This window comes from Sciurus carolinensis, chromosome 7 (genome assembly GCF_902686445.1).
Source record: "Sciurus carolinensis chromosome 7, mSciCar1.2, whole genome shotgun sequence".
In the NCBI taxonomy this organism is placed as follows: Eukaryota; Metazoa; Chordata; class Mammalia; order Rodentia; family Sciuridae; genus Sciurus; species Sciurus carolinensis.
This window is the reverse complement of record NC_062219.1, coordinates 99,168,168-99,191,833: the sequence shown is the minus strand read 5'-3', so window position 1 is coordinate 99,191,833 and position 23,666 is coordinate 99,168,168. Positions and strand designations below refer to the sequence as shown.

At 39.5% G+C, this 23,666-nt stretch overlaps 2 protein-coding genes across 5 annotated transcripts in view; one reads left to right on the top strand and one right to left on the bottom strand.

Annotated features, from left to right (window-relative positions):
• Nucleotides 1–16,243, bottom strand: part of Dst (dystonin) — a 456,059-nt gene extending 439,816 nt beyond the window's left edge. Inside the window, 2 exon segments of the mRNA XM_047559692.1 lie at nucleotides 15,440–15,474; nucleotides 16,048–16,243. Coding sequence (XP_047415648.1) covers nucleotides 15,440–15,474; nucleotides 16,048–16,228 — 216 coding nt within the window. The 5' untranslated portion in view covers nucleotides 16,229–16,243.
• A 40-nt stretch (nucleotides 16,244–16,283) lies between these two features.
• Bend6 (BEN domain containing 6) overlaps nucleotides 16,284–23,666 on the top strand; it is a 57,899-nt gene continuing 50,516 nt past the window's right edge. For 2 of the 4 annotated variants that reach the window (XM_047559694.1, XM_047559695.1), the window contains exon 1: nucleotides 16,285–17,108. The gene's annotated coding sequence lies outside the window, so the exon portion shown is untranslated. Of the gene's footprint in view, nucleotides 17,109–23,666 lie in introns of all 4 variants that reach the window. The other 2 variants (XM_047559698.1, XM_047559696.1) reach the window with 2 other exon arrangements.

The window sequence follows — 23,666 nt, the reverse complement described above, 5'->3', positions numbered from 1 at the left end:
GATGATTAACATCATTATTCATTAAGGAAATGTAAATCAAAACTACAGGGATACCACTAAAGACCCATTGAAATGGCTATACTAAAAAAAAAAAAAAAAAAAAAAAGAAAAGAAAGAAAAGAAAAGAAAGAAAAAGAAAAAAATACAGCAAATATGGCCAAGATAGGGAGAAACTGGAATTCTCCCTCCCACATTGCTGGTGGGAATATTATATTTTAGAGCAAGGTGGGAAAACAGGTTCAACAATTTATTACCATCTAACAATTCTACTCCTAAGTATCTCCCCAAAAGAAATGAAAATATTTGGCCATGCAACAATTTTAAATACATATTCATAGCAGAACTGTTTATAATAGGTAAAACTTGGGAGGTAACGTCAATGTCTATCTACTAGTGAACAGATAAACAAAATGTGGTATAATCATAGGATGAAATCTATTCAGCAAGAAAAATAAACTGATATATATGACGACATGGATGAACCTCAAAAACATTATGCTACATGAAAGAAACCAGATGCAAAAGACCGCATATTATATGATGCCACTTAAATGTAACGTCCAGAAAAGACAACTCTATAATGATAGGAAGTGCAGATGAGAGGTTGTGTAGGGCTCAGGGGTGAGACTGAGTGTGAACATGCATGAGAAATCTTTCTGGGGTTATGCAAAATATTCTAAAACTGAAAATTATAACAATAAATTTTTAGAAAAATTAAGTTAGGTCTAGAATGTTCAGGTGGAAATAATTTCCGTATGTGGAAACCAAGAAATTTTAAAAGACCAGCTAGAGAAAACAGAAAAAATTACAAGGCCAGACGCTAGACCTCAAGAGGCCTCATGAACTTCCACTCTTCCTGCTCTTAAGAGCCCAAATCTAACCATGTGGGAACCAACCTGGGCTGGGCTGGCTGACTGGAAAGTGAGAGCCCATGTGTAGGAAAACTGTTGAGTCAGTCAGAAGTTGACCAAAGACACATGAGTGTGCCTCTGCTGTGATGAGCCATGCCTGGCCCAGATCAGAACAACTGCCCAGTCGGGCAGAGCGTACACTGCCAATCATAAAAAGTGTGAGCTAAATGGCTCATGTCATAAGGCACTAAGTTCTAAATGGTTCCTTACAAAACAGAAACTAACTGATAAACTATAAAAGAGCAACAGTTACTACCGGATAACTCAATGAATGAAAAGGGTGCGCTTTATGCAGTTGCCCAATAAAGACAGGCCTCCTAGGTACCAGAAGAGAAAGGCAATCAATGAGATTGACCCAAGTCTGCCAAAGTTACCACGGCAAAACTAACTGCATGATGAAGAGAGAGTAACAGTGAATGTTTTTCTATACAGGTGATTCTAAGGGTCTATATTAAGCAGAAAAGCAAGTGAAGTAAAGTCGGAAGAAACTGACAAGTTGAAATTCAGGGAAGATTTAATCTAGTCCTGAGGAAGGTACAGAGTTTTTCTATAGGGCCAGAGTTGTGGCTCAGTGGTAGAGTACTTGCCTAGCATGTGTGAGGCCCTGGGTTCCATCCTCAGCACCATATAAAAATAAATAAATAATAAAAAGGTATTGTGTCCATCTACAACTAAAAATAATATATATATATATATATATTTTTTTTTTTTTTTTTGCGGTGCTGGGGATCGAAGCACTCTACCGACTGAGCTATCTCCCCAGCCCTAAAAATAATATTTTTTTTTAAAAAAAGGTTTTCTATAGTTTGGATTTTATGTACTCCCCAAAAGCCCATGTGGTAAAGGCTTGATTTCCAGTATGGTGCTACAGGGAGGTGGGGAAAACTTTAAGAGGTGGAGCCTAGTGAGAGGTCTTTGGATCATTGGAGAAGTGCCCTCAAAGGAGACTGAGGGACCCTGGTCTCTTCTTTGTCTCTTCTCTTCTCTCTCTCTCTCTCTCCCCCTCTCAGAGGACCCTGGTTTCTTCCTCTTTTTTCCTTTCTCTCTCTCTCTCTTTCAGGAGACCCTGGTCTCTTCCTCCCCCGAACACCTCGCACTTTTTCCCAGCCAGGAAATGAGTGGCTTTGTTCTGCCACATGCTCCACCATGACGTGCTACCACAGGCTCAGAGCAATGGAGCCAACTGATCATGGACTGAACCTCTAAAACCATGACCCAAAGTAAGCCTTATCTCTTTATAAATTAGTTCCCTCAGATATTTGTTGTAATAATGGATAGCCCATGATGAGGTTCAGATACAGGAGAGTGTGTGATCAGAGGAAGACAGTTCAAAATTCAAGATCTTAAAGTAGTTCTAGGAATCCTATGGAAGTAAGAAAGGAAGGGAGGGAGGGAGGGATGAATGGATAGAGAGCTACAGATACAGATATCAAGATAAGAAAAGTTATAAAGAAAATGTGGCACATATACACAATGGAATATTACTCAGCCTTAAAGAAGAATGAAATTATGGCATTTGCAGGTAAATGGATGGAACTAGAGAATATCATGCTAAGTGAAATAAGTCGAACCCAGAAAAAACAAAGGCCAAATGATTTGGCTGATAAGCGGACACTGATGCATCGTGGGGGGTTGGGTAGGGAAGAATGAAGGAAATTTGGATTATGTAGAGGGGAGTGCAGGGAGGGGTGGGGTGGCAGGGATGGGAAGGATGATAGAATGAGGCAGGCATTATTACCCTATATACATGTATGAAAAAAATGTTTAAATAAAAAATAAAAGAAATGGAGGAAAGAAAAAAGATAAGTTGCCAGGCATAGTGGCACATACCTATAATCCCAGCAACTCAGAGGGTTGAGGCAGGAGGATCACCAAGTTTGAAAACAGACTGGCAAACTTGGCAAGATCCTATCTCAAAAAAAGTGCTAAGGATATAGCTCAGTTGTAGATCATGCCTGGGTTCAAACACCTGTGTGGTGGTGGCAAGATGTGGGGTGGGGGTATTTACATAAAAACAGAAAGTTTTCCTTGGCTGTCCACTGTCCCTCCAGACTAGCCAAACCATTTTCACTAGTCGGTATTTTGAGTGGATTTATTTTGTAAATTTATTTCACTTTTGTAGATGTGTACAGATCTCTCTTCAAAAAAAATTATATAAATAAGTCTAAAAGAAATGTAATGAGCCAGGTGTGCCAGAAGGATTACAAATTCAAGGTCAGCCTGGACAACAAAATGAGACCCTGTCTAAAAAGAAAACAACCTAGTGATGTAACTCAGTGTTAGAGCACTTGCCTATGTGTGAGGCCCTGTGGGTTCAATCCGCAGTACTAAAAAAAAAAAAAAGGTAATGAAACATTTTTTCAATCATACTATCAAAATGCCATAGCCTTAGTTATACTATCAGGCAGTGTTACAGAGACTTAAAGTGACAGCAAGTTTTTATAGGAAAAAAAAATTCCCACAGGTAGGCAGGTAAGTAGGTAGGTAGATAGAAAGGCAGACAGATAAATCGATTGGTATAAAACTAATTTTACTGAGATAAACAAATAATACACAGCATCCATGTAATGTGGCAATTCTCAAAGTATGGTTCACAGCCCATATTTTGGGATCCATGAGATTCTTTTGGGGGTCCACAAGGCAAAGAACTATCTTCATAATAATGCTAAACCATCTTAGTATCAACATTCTATGTGAATTTCAGTAAGTTGTAATTTTCAAAGAATTTTCCCATTTCACCTAAGTTGCCATGCTTTTATCACAGAATCACACGGTATCTTCTTTTAGTCTTTTAAAGTCTATGAGTGTTATAGTTATAACTTCTCTTTCAATTGTACTATTTCATAACAGTGATCTCATCAGAATACCTAGAAGTTTATAAAGAAACTTGGTTGATCTTTTCAAAGAACCAACTTCGGCTTTACTATCTCAACTGTGTGTCTTTATCTCTACCATGCCTGCTTTTTACCCTATGTCCTCCTTTCTACTTACTTCGTGTTTACTTTGCTTCTGCCTACCTTGCTTCTCAATATTGAGCCTTTGTTGACTTATTTTAGATCCTTCTTCTTTTCTAATAAAAGCACTTAAAGTCACTTGTTTCTTTAAACACTGCTTTGGTTGTATCCCACAATTTTAAGATACTGTTTCCATTATCATTTTGTTCAAAATGTTCTCTAACCTCCTTTGTACTTTCTATCTGGTGCATGAAATATTCAGAAGCATGTTACCTAATTTACAAATACTTGAGGCTTTTCTAGAGATATTATTGTTATTGGTTCCTAATTTAATTGTTATGATCAGAAAATGTAATCAGTTTGATTTCAGTCCATTCAACTTATGGTGACTTATTTAAGGCCTAAAATACAGTCTGTCATGAGTGAGTCATGTAAGTGTAGTGTTCTGTATTTATCTACTAGAGTAGAGCAGTTGATAGGGTTATTTACATCACCTACTCTTCAGTGATCCTGTGTAAGATGTTCTATCAATTGCTGAGAGAAGGGCATTTATAAATTTTGTTACCAACTATTACACAGCATTGTCTATTTATCCATTTGCTTTAGACAAAGTTTACTTCATACATTTTTAGGCTCTTTTATTACATACCATATTTATGATTATGTCCTCCTGAACAATTATCCCTTTCATCCTTATGGAATATCCTTCTTTACCTCTATTGATATTATTTGTCTTGATGTTTACTTAATCTGACATTGTCATAGCCACTTCAGTCTTCTCATGCTTACTGTTTTCATCGTTGGCTTTTCCATTCACTCACTTTCAATTTGTGTCTGTATTCTTAAAGTGCATCCCATGCCAATACTACATAGTCAGACCTTGCTCTTAATCCATTCTGATAATCCCTGTCTCTTAACTAGAGTGTTTAGTCTATTAATATTTAATGTAGTCATTGATAGGGTGGAATTTACATCTATAATTTTGTTATTTATTTTCAGTCTGTCTCCTCTGTCTTTGATTTTGTGTTCCCTTTCTCTTGACTTCCTCATATCATTTGCGTATATTTTAGAACTATTTGGGTTTATCTACTGGTTTTGCATTATTTTCTGTTGGTTGCTCTGGGGAAATATAAACTTTTCATTGTACTTCAGTTGATATGCCACTTTATATAAAATATAAACATTGTAATCACATAGGGAATCCATTTAATTTACTCCCCTCCATTTTCTAAACTGTAGTCACCAAACATGTATATATATATATATATATGTGTGTGTGTGTGTGTGTGTGTGTGTACCTTGAACAACTATATGTATAAAAAAAATTAAGAAGAATAAAATGGTATATTTACCTTGATATTTTCCATTTCTGAGGTTCTTCATTCAAATATACCACAATATTTCTCAAAACCAGTTGAGCAGATTACTAAACCATACCAATTGGCCCTGACCTTTTCTCTTAAATTTACAATATAACAATGCTTGGCACCAATGTGACTATCAAAAAAACATAACAGGCATTGGAAATGGATGACAGTACTGGCTATCAGATGAACTGCTTATATGGGAAATCAGTACACAATTCCATATATTCTTAGATGAATTTTTAGAGTACAAATTGAAATGAAAACTTTAAATATTTAAAAATTTGTGTTTAAAACTCTCCAGGTATGAAAACCCCTCCAATTAAAAATAATGTCAGGGAATATTTTCAACTTATTTTTTAAAGTGCTTGAATCTGTGTATTCAAGGGAAGCAAATGAAGGATTTTAACTATGGACAAAATCCATGAAAATTGAGAATTAATCTGACTTATAGAAATCCTCAAATATCAATCCATTCAGCAAACTTTTAGTGATCTTCACTATGGGCCAGACACTGAGCCATGAACAGGCCATTCAGATTGCCTTCAAGACTCATAATCTTGCAGGGGAGACAACCAGAACAACTCAATTATTATTAATATGAAGAGAGGCAAGAAAGTTTTCTCATAGTCAAGGAGTTGACTATGAACTAGGTTTTGAGAAAAGAGCAAGAGGTAATCTTTGGTACTTGAGTATTTTCTTTTATTCTCTCAGAGGTGGATGGGAAAAGATCAGAAAAAGGTTTTCTCAATTTGAAATAACATGGACAAAAACAATATTCCTTAACAGTCACAGTTCGTTTGGAGAATTACAAGAAATATGGAAAATGGCAGACTAGACTTAGTGCAGGGACATCAGTATGAGGATCTCTCCAATGCTATATTAAGAAGAATGAAAACTTTGTTACCTTGAAGGAATGAAAGCTACTAAAGAAGCTTAAGCAGAGGAGTAATACGGCTTACCCAACCCTTCCTCTACTGCAGATCCTACGAAAGATAAAAGCTCATATTCACAGCCTCTTTTGCAATAAGAGGTGGCCTTGTAGTTCTGGTCAGTGAAAGGTAAGCAGAAATCTAACTGAAAAACTGGCAGCTGGGCACAGTGGAGCACACATATAATCCTAGTGACTCTGGAAGCTGAGGCAGGAGGATCACAAGTTTTAGGCCAACCTCGGCAACTTAGCGAGACTCTCAGCAACTTAGTGAGACCATGTCTCAAAAGAAAACATAAGAAAGGTCTGGGGACGCAGCTCAGTGGTAGAGCACCCCTGGGTTCAATCTCCAGTACAAACAAACAAACGACCAAAAAAAAACAAAAAAAAAAAAAAAAAAACCTCCTGGAAAAGCTTCAGGTCTCCTGATTTACATCCCTCGCTAGCTCTGTCCCTTCCCTTTCCCCTCTTTCCTGCCTCGAATTTGGGTATGATGTCTAGAACTGTGCAAGCCATCCTACAACTTTAAGGGAAAGACCAAGACTGTCCTCAACGTACCAGCAATGATATGGCAGAACTCAAGTGAAGCCTGCAGCCAACTTTAAACTTGTTACTGTACAAAAATTCAGATCCTTGTTTATTAATAACCCACTTTAAATTGGGTTTTCTATCACTTGAATCTAAATATCTTTACAACTGGTAAGAGTTTTAAGAATTAATTTGTCCTTTAGGATGATCCTTATTAAACTAGTATGGATGGATCACAGAGGGGATGCAGAGGCGTGTTCAGAGGCTTACTACAGGGCTCAAGCCAAGGAAACTTCAATGGAGATCATAAGGAAGGCAGAGTCCAGAGATATTTAAAAGAGAAGGCAGACCAGCACAGATAAGAGAGCAGTCTCTTATAACGTCTAGATTTCCAGTTTGAGCAATTGTGAGGTGGAAGGTACAGATTTACCGGTAGTGTCAGTTTCTAGAACAGAGGCAGTTATGGTACAGGACTGATGAATTCAGTTTGGGACAAATTGAGTTTGAGATGCCCATGTGAAATGAGAAGAAAATAGTTGACTTTCAATCTGGAGGTCAAGCGCGAGATCTCAGTTTGAGATGCTAATTTCAGAGTGACCATTACATGGGGATAAACTAAAAGAGTACTATGGTGAGATCCCAGAAGTAGAATTTGAATAGACAAAATGAGGACCAGTAAATCTAAGTTAGAAAGATTAGTAGTTACCTAAGATTGAAGGGTGAAGGAGGGAAGGGAACAGGGGTGAGGGGATAATTGCTACAGGTGTGGGGTTTATTTTGGGGGTGATGAAAAATGAAAATTAAATTGCAGTAATGATTGCACAACCTTGTGTATATACTAAAAATCACTTAATTATGCAATTTAAATGGATGACCTGTATGGTATGTAAATTGTATCTCAATAAAGCTGCTTTAAAAAAGAAAGAAGTAAACCCTTGCTAAATGAAGTGATGTATGCCTATAATTCTAACTATTCGGGAGACTGAGGCAGGACAATCTCAAGTTCCAATCCAGCCTGGGCAAGTTAGTGAGGCCCTAAGCAACTTGGAAAGACCATCTGAAAATAAAAAATAAAAAGGTTGAGTCTGTAGCTCAGTGGTAGAGTACCCCTTAGGGTACTTAACACAGGGAATAAGCTCAAAACAGGGAATATCAATCTATAAGTTCAAATAGGATCTAATGCAGGAATAGAAGGGGACAGGGCCAGGAAAAAGACAGAAGCAGGGACTAAAAGGGTGTGGTCCAGAAACCAGGAAAGTAGTTTCAAGAAGGAATGCCAATAACTCAGAAGGCTGAGGCAGGGGGATCGCCAAGTTCAAGGTCAGCCTGGGCAACTTAGGAAGAACTTGTCTCAAAATAAAAGAAAAATAAAAAGGGTTCGGGATATAGCTCAGTGGTAGAACATTCTGCTGGGTTCAATCCCCATTACCAAAAAAAAAAAAAAAAAAAAGGAGGAGAAAAAGAAGGCATCAGTAGCCAATAGTATCAAATACTAGTACTAGATATATCAATTAAACCAAAAATTGACCCATATGATTCAGCAATTCAGAAATCACTGGTGAGTGTGAGTAATTTTAAGTAGTAGCAGCAGAAGCCAGATTATATTATTGAAGAATAAATAAGAGGTGAGGAATAGGACAGAACAAATAAAGGGCCTTTATCAGACAACATTTTTTTGCCAAGAGAAGAGCTGGTGGTATGAGGAGGTTTTGTGTTGATGTTATTTTCAATAGGAAGCACATATGATATTTATATGTAAGGAAAAGAAGCCAGCAGAAAGAGGACAATTGACAAGGAGAACATCCTCCAAGAGACTGGAAGAAAGCAATTCCCAACATAATCATAAAATAGTATCACGAAGGTCAGATAAATTTTTCCATTGGGTTGGGACGAAAGTTAAGATGGCAATTAGTTTGCCAAGGAACTATTCCTTGATGTATTCATATTCTCTGAGTTGGGAGATAAGACATAGGTCACCGGCTGAGGGTGAAGGCATGAACTTGAGCAGTAGAAGGAATAAACACATAAAATAATTGTCATGGGAGAGGAATTTTTAAGGAACAAGTTGAAAAGTGGATCTACACATTCCAGATATTTTTAAAAAACAGTAATCTAAAAAAAACAGTAATCAATTTCATAGCCAATAAAAATGGTCTTGAAAGGGAAACCAGTAGAGTAGCCCACAGGAGATCAAGGGGAGACAGGAAGGGGAGGTACTGGGAATAAAAAGGACCAAATTATACTAGGTGCAGGTACAAACATATTATGATGAATTCCACTATTATGTATAATTAAAATGCACATAATAAAAATTTTTTAACAATATATTAGATTTAAAAATTTTTCTTATACGTAATGAATCACCTACGAATTTATACTCTGCATTAGAATCAGTGCTAACCACACTAAACACATTAGAAAGTTGTCACAAACTCCTGGACAGACTTTGTCTGCAGTCAGAATACAATCCAACAAAGCCTCATCCTGGGGCCTCAACCACATGGTATCAAAAGCTCAACTTCAGAGAGACCAGAAAGGCACCAAACTGTTCATTTTCTCAGGTTCTCCAAAGCACAGGTCACTACTTTTCATTCTCCCTGAGAACGAAAGAAGAGTTCAGGCTGTTTTTTTAGTAGTTGTTAGAAAAGAAGTCAAAAGGTGATTTTCACTTCTCTTAAAAAGGCTCATGGCAGGCAACATCCTAAGATGTTCAAATAAAATAATGATATATCAAAGACTTTTGTCAACTGTAAAACAGTATACAAAAATTATTTTTGTTGTAGCTGGCATCTAATTATTTCCAGCTCTACATTCTTTCATGCAATCTCAAGACTCCTCTGCTCTAATCATACTCTTTGTACACTGAGATCTGAAAACAGGCATGTGCTTTCCAAATCTTTGTTCTCATGCCATTCTGCCAGTCTGGGAGTTTGCTCTAGTTCCTGCTCTATCTACCCAGGTACTTACTATTACTAGCTCACTTTAATGCGTCAGCTTAAATATCACCCCCTCTCAGAAGACTTTCTCTGATCACCCCAGCTAGATGTAGTCATTTCACCAGAACTATAAGAACTATTCCAACCCTCCCTTTTCTACACAAAATTTGTTACTTGGTGTTGATGCTAATTATGTATACATAATTTTTTCTTTACCTTCTGTAAGCATCTGGAGGGCAGGAACCGTGATGCCTTTCCAGTATGATGGTTTAAACACATTAGAAACAGCCCTGAAAGGGCTTCGGAGATCGTCCTTATCTTACCAGTGAGAACACGAAGTCTCAGAAACTCTAAGAGAGATTTGACCAGGGAGGTAGGGAAAGAGCTGGAACACAGAACCAGAATTTTGAACTCTTACACTTAGACTCCTTTCATGATACCAGTAGTTGTTATAATTTGGTTTCTATTCCATAATCCCAATCTCATCAAAGAAAGTTATTCTTGAGCATTAAGGTTAGACGAAGATTCAAACTTCTCTGAAAAAGCTCTTGTTTCTACTTTGAAATGGATCACATAGAACTGGCTCAGATGCAAGAGCATGAAAAGGGTTAGTGGGGTGTGGGGGAGATTCTGTTTTCTTTTTCTTTTTTGCTTTCGGCTTTCAGCAAGTCTGTTTTGCCACCTCACAAAGTAGGGGTTAATTATCCAGTAGTGCTGAATCTGGGGTAGTAAGTTCTGTGGGTAGGGTGAATCTCTCTTTCTTACATATGTATTGGCTGCACACTTGCACACCCAGCCTCATGCTCTCATCACATCCATGACTCATAGTTGGAAACAGCACAGCAGTTCAGTTACCGTAAGAGAAGAAACCAGTAACTATAAAATTTCAACACACTGATATTGGGAATGACCTAGAAGTAATCACCGCTAAGGGTAGGGGGTATAACCTGATCCTCTTTTAGCCCTAGGATCTAACACAGTAGTCCATAAAGAAAAAAATAGTGTGTTTATTTTGAAAATAATTAGTGACAATAAATGAATGCCATACCATAGTGTGCAGTTACTATTTATTTATGGATCAGTATAAATTAATGTAGACCTAGAATTTGACTCAAGACAAAAAACTTATTTATAAAGATAATTTTAAAGGATAAGTCAATAATAAAGTATGTTTGCAAATAAACCCACCAAACTGTGTGATGTGTCACGTTTTTCAAAAAAAATTGTTTTTAAGTTTTTAGTCATAGATGGACACAATGTCTTTATTTATTTATGTGTTGCTGAGGATCAAACCCAGTGCCCCACATGTGAGGCAAGCACTCTACCACTGGGTTACAACTCCAGTCCACATTTTTCAAAAATTTAAACTTGCATTTTAACTGGTACATAAAAACATAAAAATTGTACATATTTACAGGTACCATGTGATGCTTTGATATATGTATACATTTAAATTAGATAATTCTTAAAGAAAAATGCAAATTTAATGAGAAACTCTGACATGTGACTATTTCGCTGACCATGGTTTGGGACAGGGACACTCTGAGAACATGATGAAACCAAGAGGGCTTGGGTGGACCATTCAGGACACCTTGGATAATCGCTGCAAAAAACTAATGAGTTTGCCTATTCAGTTTAATAAGAAATGTTCACCAAAAACTCACTCAACTTAATTTCCCTCTTTCACTGAGAATATGGGGTATATTTCTCTTTGGGCTATGAATGATATAGTTAAGCACCACAGGACAGACAAATGTAGACAGGGCTTCTTATCTTAGTCCCTGACTTGCTCTGTGACTCTTCAAGAACTGATTGAGTTAACTTTCTTGGTTTCTCTGCCTGAAACAGGAAGTAAAGATATTTACCCAAATCCTGATAGAGGAAAAACACTCTTCTCCCTCCTCATATCAAACAAGGCTTCCCTTATTCCACTGAACTGATGAATGGAGATCATTTACCACTATTCACTCTGGGTATTCCCAAAGGGCATTATGATTGTCTTCATTCTATGAAGTGCTTTCTAAACTCTTTCTTATAATCTAGTGGTACCTCAATTGCCCATATTACTTTCTGAAATTTCCTTAAAATCAGAACTGTCCCCACCTGACTTTCACCACAGGAATCTAGGGTAACAGTTTACCATTGTTTAAAGTCACAGCATAAAACACTGTAAGTCCTCAGAAAAAGTACACTTCTTACATGCTAGAATTCTAGAAATTCTAGAGAATGAACAACTGGTTTTTAGATTTTGTCCCACATCAGTGTGAAATCACTTCTCTTTATTAATTGTTTAGAACAAAACCAACAAAAATACACTACAAGTTTTTTTTTTCTTTTTTTGTTTCAGGGTTTTTATTTGTTTTTGTTGTTGTTTTTTAACCCAAGAGTGCTAAACCACTGAGCCACACCCCCAGCCTTTTTTTTTTTTTTTTTTTTCTTTTTTGAGACAGGGTCTTGCTACGTTGCTCAGGGCCTAGCTAAATTGCTGAGGCTGTCTTTGAACTTGTGATCCTCCTGCCTCAGCCTCCTGAGACCCTGGGATTACAGACGTGCACCTCCATGCCCAACTCCTATACAAGTTTTTGGGAGTTTTTTGGTTTGTTGTTGTTGTTGTTGTTGTTGTTTTGGTAGTTGTAGATGGACAGAATGCCCTTATTTTTATGTGCTGATGAGTGCCTCACACATGCTAGGTAAGCGCTCTGCCACTGAGCTACAGTCCCAGCTTTTTACAAGTTTTAACAAGCAAATACAAGACACATGTTCCTATTGGGTCTTTTTAATCTGTTGGTTTCTGAAATGGGGCTATACTGTTCAGGCCTTACTAGATGGATTGATAATGTCACATTCTCATATGCTATTACTAAAGTTTAAAAGACTACTAAAAAGTAAATAGAGATAAGTTTGCAAGCATGTGAAAATAAAATGAGTCAATATGGCTATAGATCCCAATAAACATGTACATTATTTACCTCTAGCTTCATGAGGAAGAAACTGAATTGAAGAAATGTGTTTATTATACACTTAGGAGAAAAAAGCTGGTGCTCCTCAGATGAAAGATGTGGCTTCTTCCCTAATGTACAGCTTCCCCAAGACAAACGAGTCCTGATGCCATGCTTTTCCCCTTGGAGAAGTATTTTTCTGACTACCTGGGAAGGAACCCACTGAAATTTCCTGTCCATTTGGACTCCTTCCTGGGCATGTGAGTAGCAGAAGCAATATCCTCTGCCAAGTAAAGCAGCAAAGTGCTCACTGAACTTCTTCATCTGCTCAAGGGCTTTCCCAGAGCTCTTTAATGTTTCAAAGTGAGTCAGCAGATCCTAAACTCATTTTCCTCATTTGACCATGACAGAAATGCTGAAAGTGAATTATCTACTTACTAAGATTGTAATGAGAAACAGAAAGCACTAACATTTCAGTTCAACATGATTATGACTTGTCAGAAAATCCAAACATGTTCTTTGATAATAAATTATGTTGCAGCAGCTGCTACTTAAAAAAAAAAAAAAACAATGATAATATCATTGTATTACTCAAAGTCTAACCTTTCTAATATGCTAGAATCCAAGTAAATGGAGAGGTACTCCTTGAGGAGAAAATCTTGTAGGAAATGGCATTTTGATAGAAAGAGAAAAAAAAAAAGTCGCCACTTTCCTTGAGGGGAAATGTTCTATTTGTGATAAACATAGAACAGTAATGAAATATGACATTCTTATGCAACTTGGTCTCAGAATTTTCACTCACAAGATAGCATTCTTTGAGAAGATTATCAAAGAAACTTGTTGATGGTATCCTATCAATAAGTTAACTAATATTGCATTTAATTTTCTTAAGGAAAAACCTTTCCAGTAAAATTCATTTTGTTATAATTAGTGACTTACATTTTAGTACAAACTCCAGGGCAATTTTCAAAAGCCTGGAAAGATCAAATAAGAGCTGAGATTCAGAAAATGCTGAATTCTGAGAATACACATTTTTCTTCTCTATACAACTCTTGAGTTCTATTTTCAGGAACTAGTACCCACCAAGAGATTGCTTTATTCATTGGATAAATATTTATTAAAAACCCACTACATACAAGGCACTGGGCCAGGCAGTGAGGATGCTGCTCTAAATAAGAGACATGTTCCCTACCCTCAAGGAGCTTACAGGCTAAAAGATGAGACAAATATCAGATGTACACAGAATCTCAAAATACAGGAATCCGGTGAAATAAGTTAAGGCATTAAACATTTATTAATGAGTTAAGGAACTAGACATTAAGCCACTGACCCCAGCTTTCCTAATCAAATACAAGTTCAAAACAAATTTTTAACTGAGAAAAAACCAAATAAGACATAGTCTGATTACATGTTTCCTGTTTGTACTTCAGTTGAATTGGCTGAGGACACTAGCCTTAGTAATAATAGCCTCAGTGTAACAATTCACAACAGGATCATTATTCTGTTTCTTTCATTTATGTGCATGGAACTGGTGATGTCCACACCTACATTCTGATGTTTGCACCCTGACCACTATTTACTTTTTGCCACATATAAGTTGTTCTATTGAATTAATCAGATATTCAAAAGTGGTTGCTTCACCACAGATGTGGTTTATGTTCTATTTGATAGACCTGAAAAGACGTGAAAATTTTACAAACATACAAAACATAATGATGGCTTCAAAGTGCTAAATACCTTACTATAAACTAAATGGACATGAGGTGCTTTTAAAAACATAATTTCTTATAATCTCCCCACGCACAACACTGCAAGGTACTACTAGCCCTGTTTCACAGATGGGTAAACTAAGTGCAAGGAAATTTTCCCAGCACCACACAGCTGGTTAGTGTAAAGCCAAGAAAAGAACCTCTGATTCTCCGACAAGTCAACTTACTCTCTCAAGAATCCTACATTAGGCACAGAGTTCTCACATCCAGGGTTATATGCAGTAGAAATACTGTACAACAGTATAATGTTCTACTAATGCAGTTAAAGCCTTTAAGCAAGCAGAATCCAATAAAACATCTGATTAGCAAATTGAAATGTGAAATAACTTCAGGTAAATGGCAAGTAAATGGAGTGTGTGTCTACAGAGGCTTTGCTATGATGAGTAAACTGCATCACATTGCAACCTCCAAGTCTGGCTATATGGAACTTTGCCAAAAACAGAAAAAATTATTTTACACTAAGTGGGAGGTGGCCTGGAAACTCCTAAAGAAATGCTGGGTCAGGGAAAGCTCCTGGTTTTTGTTTTGTTCTATCCTCACTGCAGTCTCACCTAATCACAGTGTCTGGGTCACCTGCTCTAGAGGGATGGTCACCATTTGATAGTGGAGACTAGCCTAAGCCTGTAAGCACACCATCGGGTAAATCTCCAGCACCGCCAATGCTGCTTTGCAAAAATCATCACAGACAGCTTTATGAGAGACTAAGCATGCAACCCTGAAAATGCATGCATATGAACCAAACTCTGCACTAACCTCTTAAAAGCTTTTCTCTTTCGTTTATCCTACTGCACAACTACAGACATCTGACAGCCCCCAGAAAATGTTTCCACCCCAAATTAGATTGCAAACTAAGCTGACATCCATCCCAGTGGCTACGGGGCTGCCTTTCCTCCTCCAGAACAGAGCCTCCACTACACAAGAAATTTGTTAAAACGTTCACTGGCACTAATGTGGAATCACTTAAATCACTTAAAAAGAAACATGTCACTTTGGGCTTGGGGGCAGCATGCTCGCCATCAATGTCCTTCTTAACACGCATATGATTAATATTGGTACTCAGGAAAGAGAACTTCTTCTGACCTTGAGCGTGCGCGCTAAATAAATTACCTCAGAACGAAAGTGGTGAGATCTCAGAACCGCATCTGGGAAGAAAAGAGAAAAATGAGACTTCATTTAACACCTTATTCTTCACCTGCCGAGTTAGTAATGACTTAACTGGGAGAACAGATTAAGAAAAGCATATTACAGACACCCCAAATTTGGTGGGCACATTGGGGTAGGGAAGGGGGGCATTGGGCCATTTGTCTCTAAGGGATTTCTCCACAAGAAGTTTCCGGGAAAGTTCTGGGGCAGTCGGGGAGCCCCGAAATCTCCCTGCCTTACTTTTCTAGCCCCTAAGCTCAGGCAAAGGATCGGTAGGGCCAGACTGCCCCGGACCTCGCTGGAAATATCCTCAGGGCTTTAGCAAACTCAGACTTTGAGTCCGTTCCTCCCCTCCCAGCTCTCTGCATCTCAGTGGTTATCAAAACCTGGGGGAGTGGAGGGTGGAGGTGAGGGCAGAAAGGGCAAGGGGCATTAGATAAATAAATGTCAGCTTGGGGAGTGGGTAACGATGGGGGTAGGGGCTGCGAAGGAGAGAGGAAGTCGCGCTTCATTCGTCAAATCGGCTTAAATCTTCCTTCTAGCCCAAAGAAACCCGTCGCGGCGTGTCTTACCTCGGCTTCTTGAACGACCCGAAAAGACCGATTTCATCGGATGCCTCCCTTTCTGGAGCTTGCGGTGCCAGCAGCAGAAGAAAACGATGGTGGCGATGGTGCCCAGCAGAAGCAACAAGAGGAAGAGGGCACATTGGATGCTGTAGGGTCTCAACAAGACGAGGAAAGCCGCGGCGATCATGATGCGGGCGAGGCGGGGGGCGACTCGGCGGCGGGGCTGGAGGGCGGCGGCACAGGCACCCGCGCGGGGCGCACGCCGGGGCGGCGGGCACGGGCGAGCGCGGCTCAGCGCGTCATGCCCGGCGCTCGCGGCCCCGCGCCCAGCCCAATGGCTGCGCACCCCGCGCCAGCCGCGCTACGCGAGTGATCCAGAGCTGCGGGGAGTGCTTGCCATGACTCAGCAGACAGCGACGAGGCAGCGACTTGGCGGCGTGGAGCTTCTCCCCTCCCTCCCCAGGCGCCCCCGCCCCCGTCCCAGTCGGTGCGCAGCCCCCGGGCGCAGCCCCGCCGGGGACGCGGGGAGCTGGGAGGAGCAGCGCTGCCACCGCGGATGCCCGGGCCCCGCGCATCGTCTGGTGGCTGCAGCCGGCCTCAGCATCCCCTAAGCTGGGCGCACGTGGGTCGGGGCGGGGACGCGGCACCCGGCTGCAGCCGCGGCTGCCCACTGGGGGCGGGAATGGGGCGCCGCGGCGGGGGCTCGACTGATGACATCACGGCCGGGCTGCGGCAGCGCGGGCGCGCGGACATGGCTGCGGCGGCTTCGGCGGCGGCCGTGGGCTGCGCCCCAGCCTGAAAGCCCAGCGCCCACTCCACCCCTGCCACCCGCCAGTTCGTGCGGTCCTCGTGGCAACCGGCCGGGTGCTCTCGGCTCCCGGGGACCCGGGGCTTCCACCTGCCCAGCCTCCCTTGGCGGAATTTCTGGGGAGCCCGGCGTCAGGGGGCGCCAAGGAGCCAGGGGGAAAATCGTAAGGCGCTGGCGAGAGCCTCCAAGCGGTGCTACCCCCCACTTCCCACCCTCCGGCGCCCCGCCCCGAGGTAGGGGCTTTGGAGGATGCAGCCGGGTGAGCTATTGCTTGTGGGGGGGGTTCCCGCACGCTGAAGCGCGAGCACCGGGAAGGGCCTTCCCTGGGAATTGGGTTCTCTAGGAACGAGAGGCCCATCCCTCTTATGAGCCCCTCTAAACTAGGAGTGCTCCGGAGGAGAACACTCGGGTCTACATACTTGAGCTGTCCCACCCCCAAACTTGGTGCTGTTTTGCCGGCGAGAAATAGGCATTTCAGATCCTCCTGTATCCTTGCGTTTACTCTAAAACCCTGACTCATTTGATGCATTTGAAGGGAGAGGCGTTTTAAGATTTAGGGACCTAACAAATGAAGGAAGTTTGGGCTTGGCTTGTAAATATTTCGAGGAGAAATTTTTAGGCAGTGTGAGGCCATAGTGATCTGTCGCACTCTTGCACACACTCCCTTGTCTCCCCTTTACGGCTATCCCCCCCACACACACACACACATTTCTTCATAATCAGCAAAAAGTATATTGTAGTTTGTGACTGGGGCATTTAACAGTGGTCACTGGTGCAATGCCAACCCAGAAGATGTGGCAGGAGGACTGCAGTGTGCCTTTCTGCAGACAGCCTCCGCCACCTGGCGAGGAAGCCGCTGCTGCAGCGGTCAGTCTGCAGCATCTTGCGGCTTTGGCGGGCCAGTGCGGTATGGCGTTCTGCTGCCCCCAAGGCAATGCTGGCTTTCCCTATGTGGTGCTGGGAGGTTTGTTTTCATTTACTCGAAAACTGCATAAGGAAACTGCAGTCATAGTGACAAGGTAACACAGTACTGCATCCAGCTAGATTGGACTTGTTTGGGAATATTTAAGAGACTAGAGAAATTGTGTCATAAAAATAATTTGTAAAATTATGAAACTATTAAAGAACTAATAGGAATACTTGTTTTATTTGCTTGTAGGAATCTCAAAATCAGTGTTGTTTTCTAACTATACAAAACCAGCTCTACAACTCTGCATAAAAACTTAACCATTGGTGTTCTTAAGGCCAGTAACGTTACAAGGTATAAGTATTAAAAGAAACTCAGAAAGGTATTTCATAATGCAGTCTCTTCAGTGCTAGCTTCATAAACTTGAAAAACAATGGGTATGTTTTCTTATTTGCAGCTGGTTTCCTAAAACAAACAAATTATTAGCTTGGTGCATCTCATTTAGTTGTTCAGTTATTTGGGACTGAAGACAGAAGGGACCTTGCTTGCAAACCATGTATAAGGTGGGAATCTTGAATGTCAGAGTGAAGGCTGCAGTGCATGCTAGGATAGGCTTTATAGGTTTCTAGCACTCAGAGGGGCTGACAGGTAGCTCTGCATCATGTGCACATAGCTAAAGGTTTCTAGATACCGCAGCCCACTGCAGTGAGAAACTATTCCTGTCCATTATGCAGGGGTTATTGAAAAGAATCCTGAGCCTGCAATGTGTGGCACATCAGGAAAGCAAGAATTTTCCACCACATTAGCAACAATGGCATGGTGGAATAATTTAAAACAACAAAACTGAATTAACCTTTTGCAAACATTGGGTGGAAATAACTAAAAGAATTTTAGGAAGGTTGTCTTTATGTTTCTCATTGACTAAAATCTGTGAGCTGAAATGACTTAAATATCCTTGAACAAAAACAGGCCTAAGACTACCAATACTGCATAGCAACAAATTTGTCCCAAACACTGCCTTTTTAACAACAGAAAGCAACTAAATAGCAATTATGGTTCTCTGAGCTATTACTTTAGCACAACTGTTATCATCCACAGTGTTGGTGCAGCCATTTATAAGTTTCAAGTACACACAAGAACATCATTTATCTCTCTTGGCAGGCAAATGCTTAACTACCATGCAATAGGATTATAGATACTTCTTTTTAGGTACATTCATTTCTGTTCTTTGCGTCAGTTATCTTAAGGATATTAACAACAAACAAACCAAATACTCAGAAGAGTTTAGTGCTTGGTTTCATTGTTAATTTCTGATGTATTGCTAATTTATCATTTCTTTTTCCAAATAATGGCATGTTATTAAATGCTTTGTATTTGTGTGGTGCCTAATGCATTATGAAATTCAATAAATATTAAATCAGCTAATCATTCCTTTTTGAAAGTTAATTTGGTGGAATTCATACCTTTTCTTTCTGCTATGTTTCATTTAAAAAAAGAATAATTGGCATTATATTAAAATCACAAAAAATATATAAAGTTTGAGGATAGGGTAGAAGAGAAAAACCCATGGCCAAAATCTCTCATACCAAGAAATGAAAAATCATAATGAAAAAGTGTGTATAATTTGTTGACATTTTTATGATAGTGAGTTAACATTGTCACCCAGGAGAAAGACAAAGGAGTTAGAGAAAATGGCTAGGGGAGTATGGTATCAGATATACATAAGGTAATCTACTCCACAGCCCTTCCTCTCTTGGATTCTTAACCAAATTGGGAAAAAAAAAACTACAAGGATCCAAAAGAAAATTAAAATGTTAACTCTATTCAGGGATAAGCCAAATTAAAGAACATGACTTAGACTCAAGGCCAAAATGGGGCATCTTTTCCCTCTTCCCCTAACTCAGTGTGCTCACCTAGTCACCGCTGAAAAAAGACAGCCTTCCCAATACTAGGGCAGGAAAGAACTGGCCTGTTCAAATCCCTGCACAGAAACCAGACACTAAGAGCCTGACACTTTCCAATCCACAAGGCACACACCATGAGTGAGCAAGAGACAGATTCATTTGTGAGAAGGGAACTTTATACATCTACTCTAGGGCTGGAAGGCCCTCTCCAGTTTCCCCCATTACTAATTATTTCTACCTCCCAAAGTCAAGAAAAAAGGACTTTGATAAAGGCAAAAGCATATTCCATAGTACGTCCCTAGAGGTAGGATGTTGTGGCACAAGTTCCCAATTTATGGGCCAGAAAAAAGAAAAGTTTCCACCCTGAGCTGTGTAGCAATTGAGGGAAAAGGAGTTGAAGATGACTCAAATTTTGAAGTAGGGTGGAGGAAGAGTTTTGAAGGAAAAGATGACAAACTGGGTTTTAGACCTACTGAGATGGAGATGTCAGAAGGATATCAGTATGAAAACATCCAGCAAGCCTGTGGAAAATGTGGGTGGAGAGGTCAGAACTAGAAGCAGATGTGGGACTCATCTACCTAGATGTTGTAGTCATAGAAATGGAGAATATGACTAAGGAAGAGAAACTATAGGAAAAAATCGGAATCAGAATTTTGGAGACTGCTTCTATTCATGGATTGGAGGAGAGCAAAAGTCAGGACTGGAAGCAATGTGGAGAGTGTTCCAACTCAGTGGCTTGCTAGAATGGAAGCACAAATGGGAGGTTCAGGAGAATGAGCACCAAGGACTGTTTACCAAGAAACCTCTGGAAACCTTCCAGAGAACTAATTCATTATGATTGAATCAGAAGTTAGTGAGTTAAAAAGGGAATGAGAGGGAAAAAGAAAAATGGTTGTCTACAACCTTTGGAGAAATTGAACTCTAAAAAGGGATGAGTAGAAAAGCAATGAAAGCCTGAATAAAGGCCAATATAGACCCTTTTGTCTGGATAAGGAAGGGTAGAGATAAGGTTCTAGGGAACTTGGGAGATAGAACAGCAGTGGGAGAGGAAGAATTGAAGAAAGGGGAGGAGACTGCCTTCTCCTGAGTCTTGTGATTTAGCAACATGTTTCAACACATTTTGAGGCCCCCTTCTCCAAATAATTCTGCTCTCAAGCTGCTTTTGATGGTGTAGTTAAAACTAGTGATAGCTCCCTAACCATAACCTTCCCTACCAACCCTGACTATTAATACTCAGACTTGAAGAATTCATTTTAGGGAAAGATAAGGAATACCTTGGAATGTAATCCACGCTTTCTGTGTTTATTACAAACCTAAATGGAAGTGAGTAAAACTGTTAATAACACAAGAACATCTCGTTGAATATTGCCTCCTTGAGAACAAAAAAGTTAGGTAAGGATACTCTACAATAAATTGTTGCACACGAATCATACTGGTCTTGGACTGGTAGCCTACTTGTGCCCAGGTCAAGTGTGTTACATGTGCTTGAACTGGAAGGTAAAGTAGTTATATCATCTGAAGAACCTAATTTATCTAAGGTAATCTTGAAAATCTGGCAATTTCCAGACACCAGAATCAGGAAAACCCTCATGTGGATGGATTGTTATTGTCCTTTTTGTGTGTGTGTGTGTTTGGGAAGAAAAGATAATTGTCATTTTCAGTAACATCAAATGTCATTTTCAGCAAATATACCCTGAGAAAGAACTTTGTGTTCATTTTACCATAATAAAAAGATTTGAAGGGGCTGGGGTTGTGGCTCAGTGGTAGAGCGCTTGCCTCACATATGTGAGGCACAGGGTTCGATCCTCAGCACCACATAAAAATAAATAAATAAAATAAAGGTATTGTGTCCATCTACAACAAAATTTTTTAAAATTTTTTAAAATAATTTAAAGCCTTCCTTATAGGAGAAAATATTTCAAATGGAATCATTTCGGATTGTTCTTTTAATATTTTATGAATGTTAGAGCCTAATTAAGATTTGTTACCAATGGGTTACCAGGCTGCAGAATCCCTGATAATGCTGTGAACAAAAGTTTTTATGTGAGATTTATTAAATTTTTTTAAAAGTCTGCTGAGTTTGGGGGCCTAAAAACATCAATATAATTGAACTCATCTATTCTATAATGCTTTGCAGACAGTTTGGGGAAGTAATTATTTATTATCCACAAGCAAATAAAATCATTTATATAGTTTCCACATGGAGCGTAAGATTAGTCATGCAGCAAAATACTGAGTCATTTGGCCAGAAAATTTACTCACAGTTGTATGAACTGCCAGTGGAAAATTTGAGAGCTGTTCATAAATCAAATTATAAAGCTCTTAGAGTTATAAATCACTGAGAAGTATTGTTCATTATTATTCAGATAGTGTAAAATACTTTCTACCATTTCTCAGAATGTGCAATTTACAAAGCAAATTTGAAAGCTGGAAGTGTACTCCTCTCGATTCAAGATGAGAGCTGCCATATAAGTTACAAGCCTTTATACATTCATAAGTAAAAGAGAGAAAAAATTAAGGTAGAGAGTTTACAGTTGCATAGTAAATATGTTATGAGATGAATAAAATCTTGATAAATATTTATGAAATAAATTTCAGATTGTCTTGAAAAACTACAGCAACGTTAAATAACTAGATTTCTCCTATTTCTTACAATAATTCTTTGTCATTTAGGACTTTTGTATTAAATATTTTATTCTAACAGATTTGTATGCTAATGCATCAATGTGCTCATAGCCTGAAAAAAAAATGTCACCAAGAGAGCAGAAGTACCAAGTGTACCAAGGAGAACAGAAAATTACGATGAGTAACTGATGATTAGTAAAAAATGTTTCAATAACACATAGTTTCAGAGGTTATTGAAATTATCCCAGTGTGATGACATTCCATGAATCTAGAACAGAAAGAAAAGTTCATGTTAAAATGTCTTTATAGCTCCCTTACTTACTTTGTAGAGTAAGACAGGGTAATAAACAACTACCACACTACAGTGAAATAGTAGACATGATATCTCAAAGAAAGCCAGAAGCCTGAAGCCTGTTCTTGGCGGTCCTCTCCCTTCTGTAGATGTTGTTAACCTGTAATACATCAATGAGTTTCTAGGGACCTGAAATTGTATGTAAAACATATGTCTCTTTTGAGGGACATGATCCATAGCTTTTTTTAGGTTCTTAATGATTCACCCTGAAATAAGAATCATCAGAACCATACAAATCCATATAAGTACTAAACCTTCTGAATACAGTATCAATTCATTCTCTTCCTCCATAAACATCATCATCATCTGAATACACTTGAGATTGGGAGAAGCATCTCAGACATATCAGTTGAGGATGAGCAAAGGAGACTTTCTACTTTCACCTTTAAAATCTCAGGGAAGTCTCTAAAGTGCAGGTGAAGAGTGAGTTATGAGGTGCTGTAAGTTTCCTTGTCCTCCTACAACTTTAAACATACTGGGAGAGAAACACATGAGTTCCCTAAAGTAACCCCCACTGGGATGTCAGTTCTAATCCTAACAGGGGAAAAGACTGGATGAACCATCTAGGACTACTTCCACAGACTTTTGTCCAAGGAAATAGTACTAACTTGATTCCCAAGCTGCCTTCAGATCAATTAATTATCCCAATTTTTTTCTGGGTGTTTTAATGGGTAAACCTTTTCTGAACCAACAGTGCTGCCCTAAAATCGTCCTGGGTTCAGAACGCAAATATTGCCATAATCTTAAGGCCTACAAGAGGGACAGAAGGACTTAGTATCAAGCTCCTAGAAACTACTCCTAGATAGTCTGGAGAATGTAGCCATGACTCTTCTTAAATCCTGCCTGAACCACAGTTTGTGAGACTTTTTGACATGCAAACAATTTGCTGTAGAGTCTTCAGACCTAGCATCTGGGTCCCTCAATTGTACAAGGGTAATTCTGTACTCCATGGTGGGAATGCCACCCATTCATACCAAGTGCTCAACTTTACCCAGACGTTATTTCTAGCTTTCCATCAGGGAAGAATGC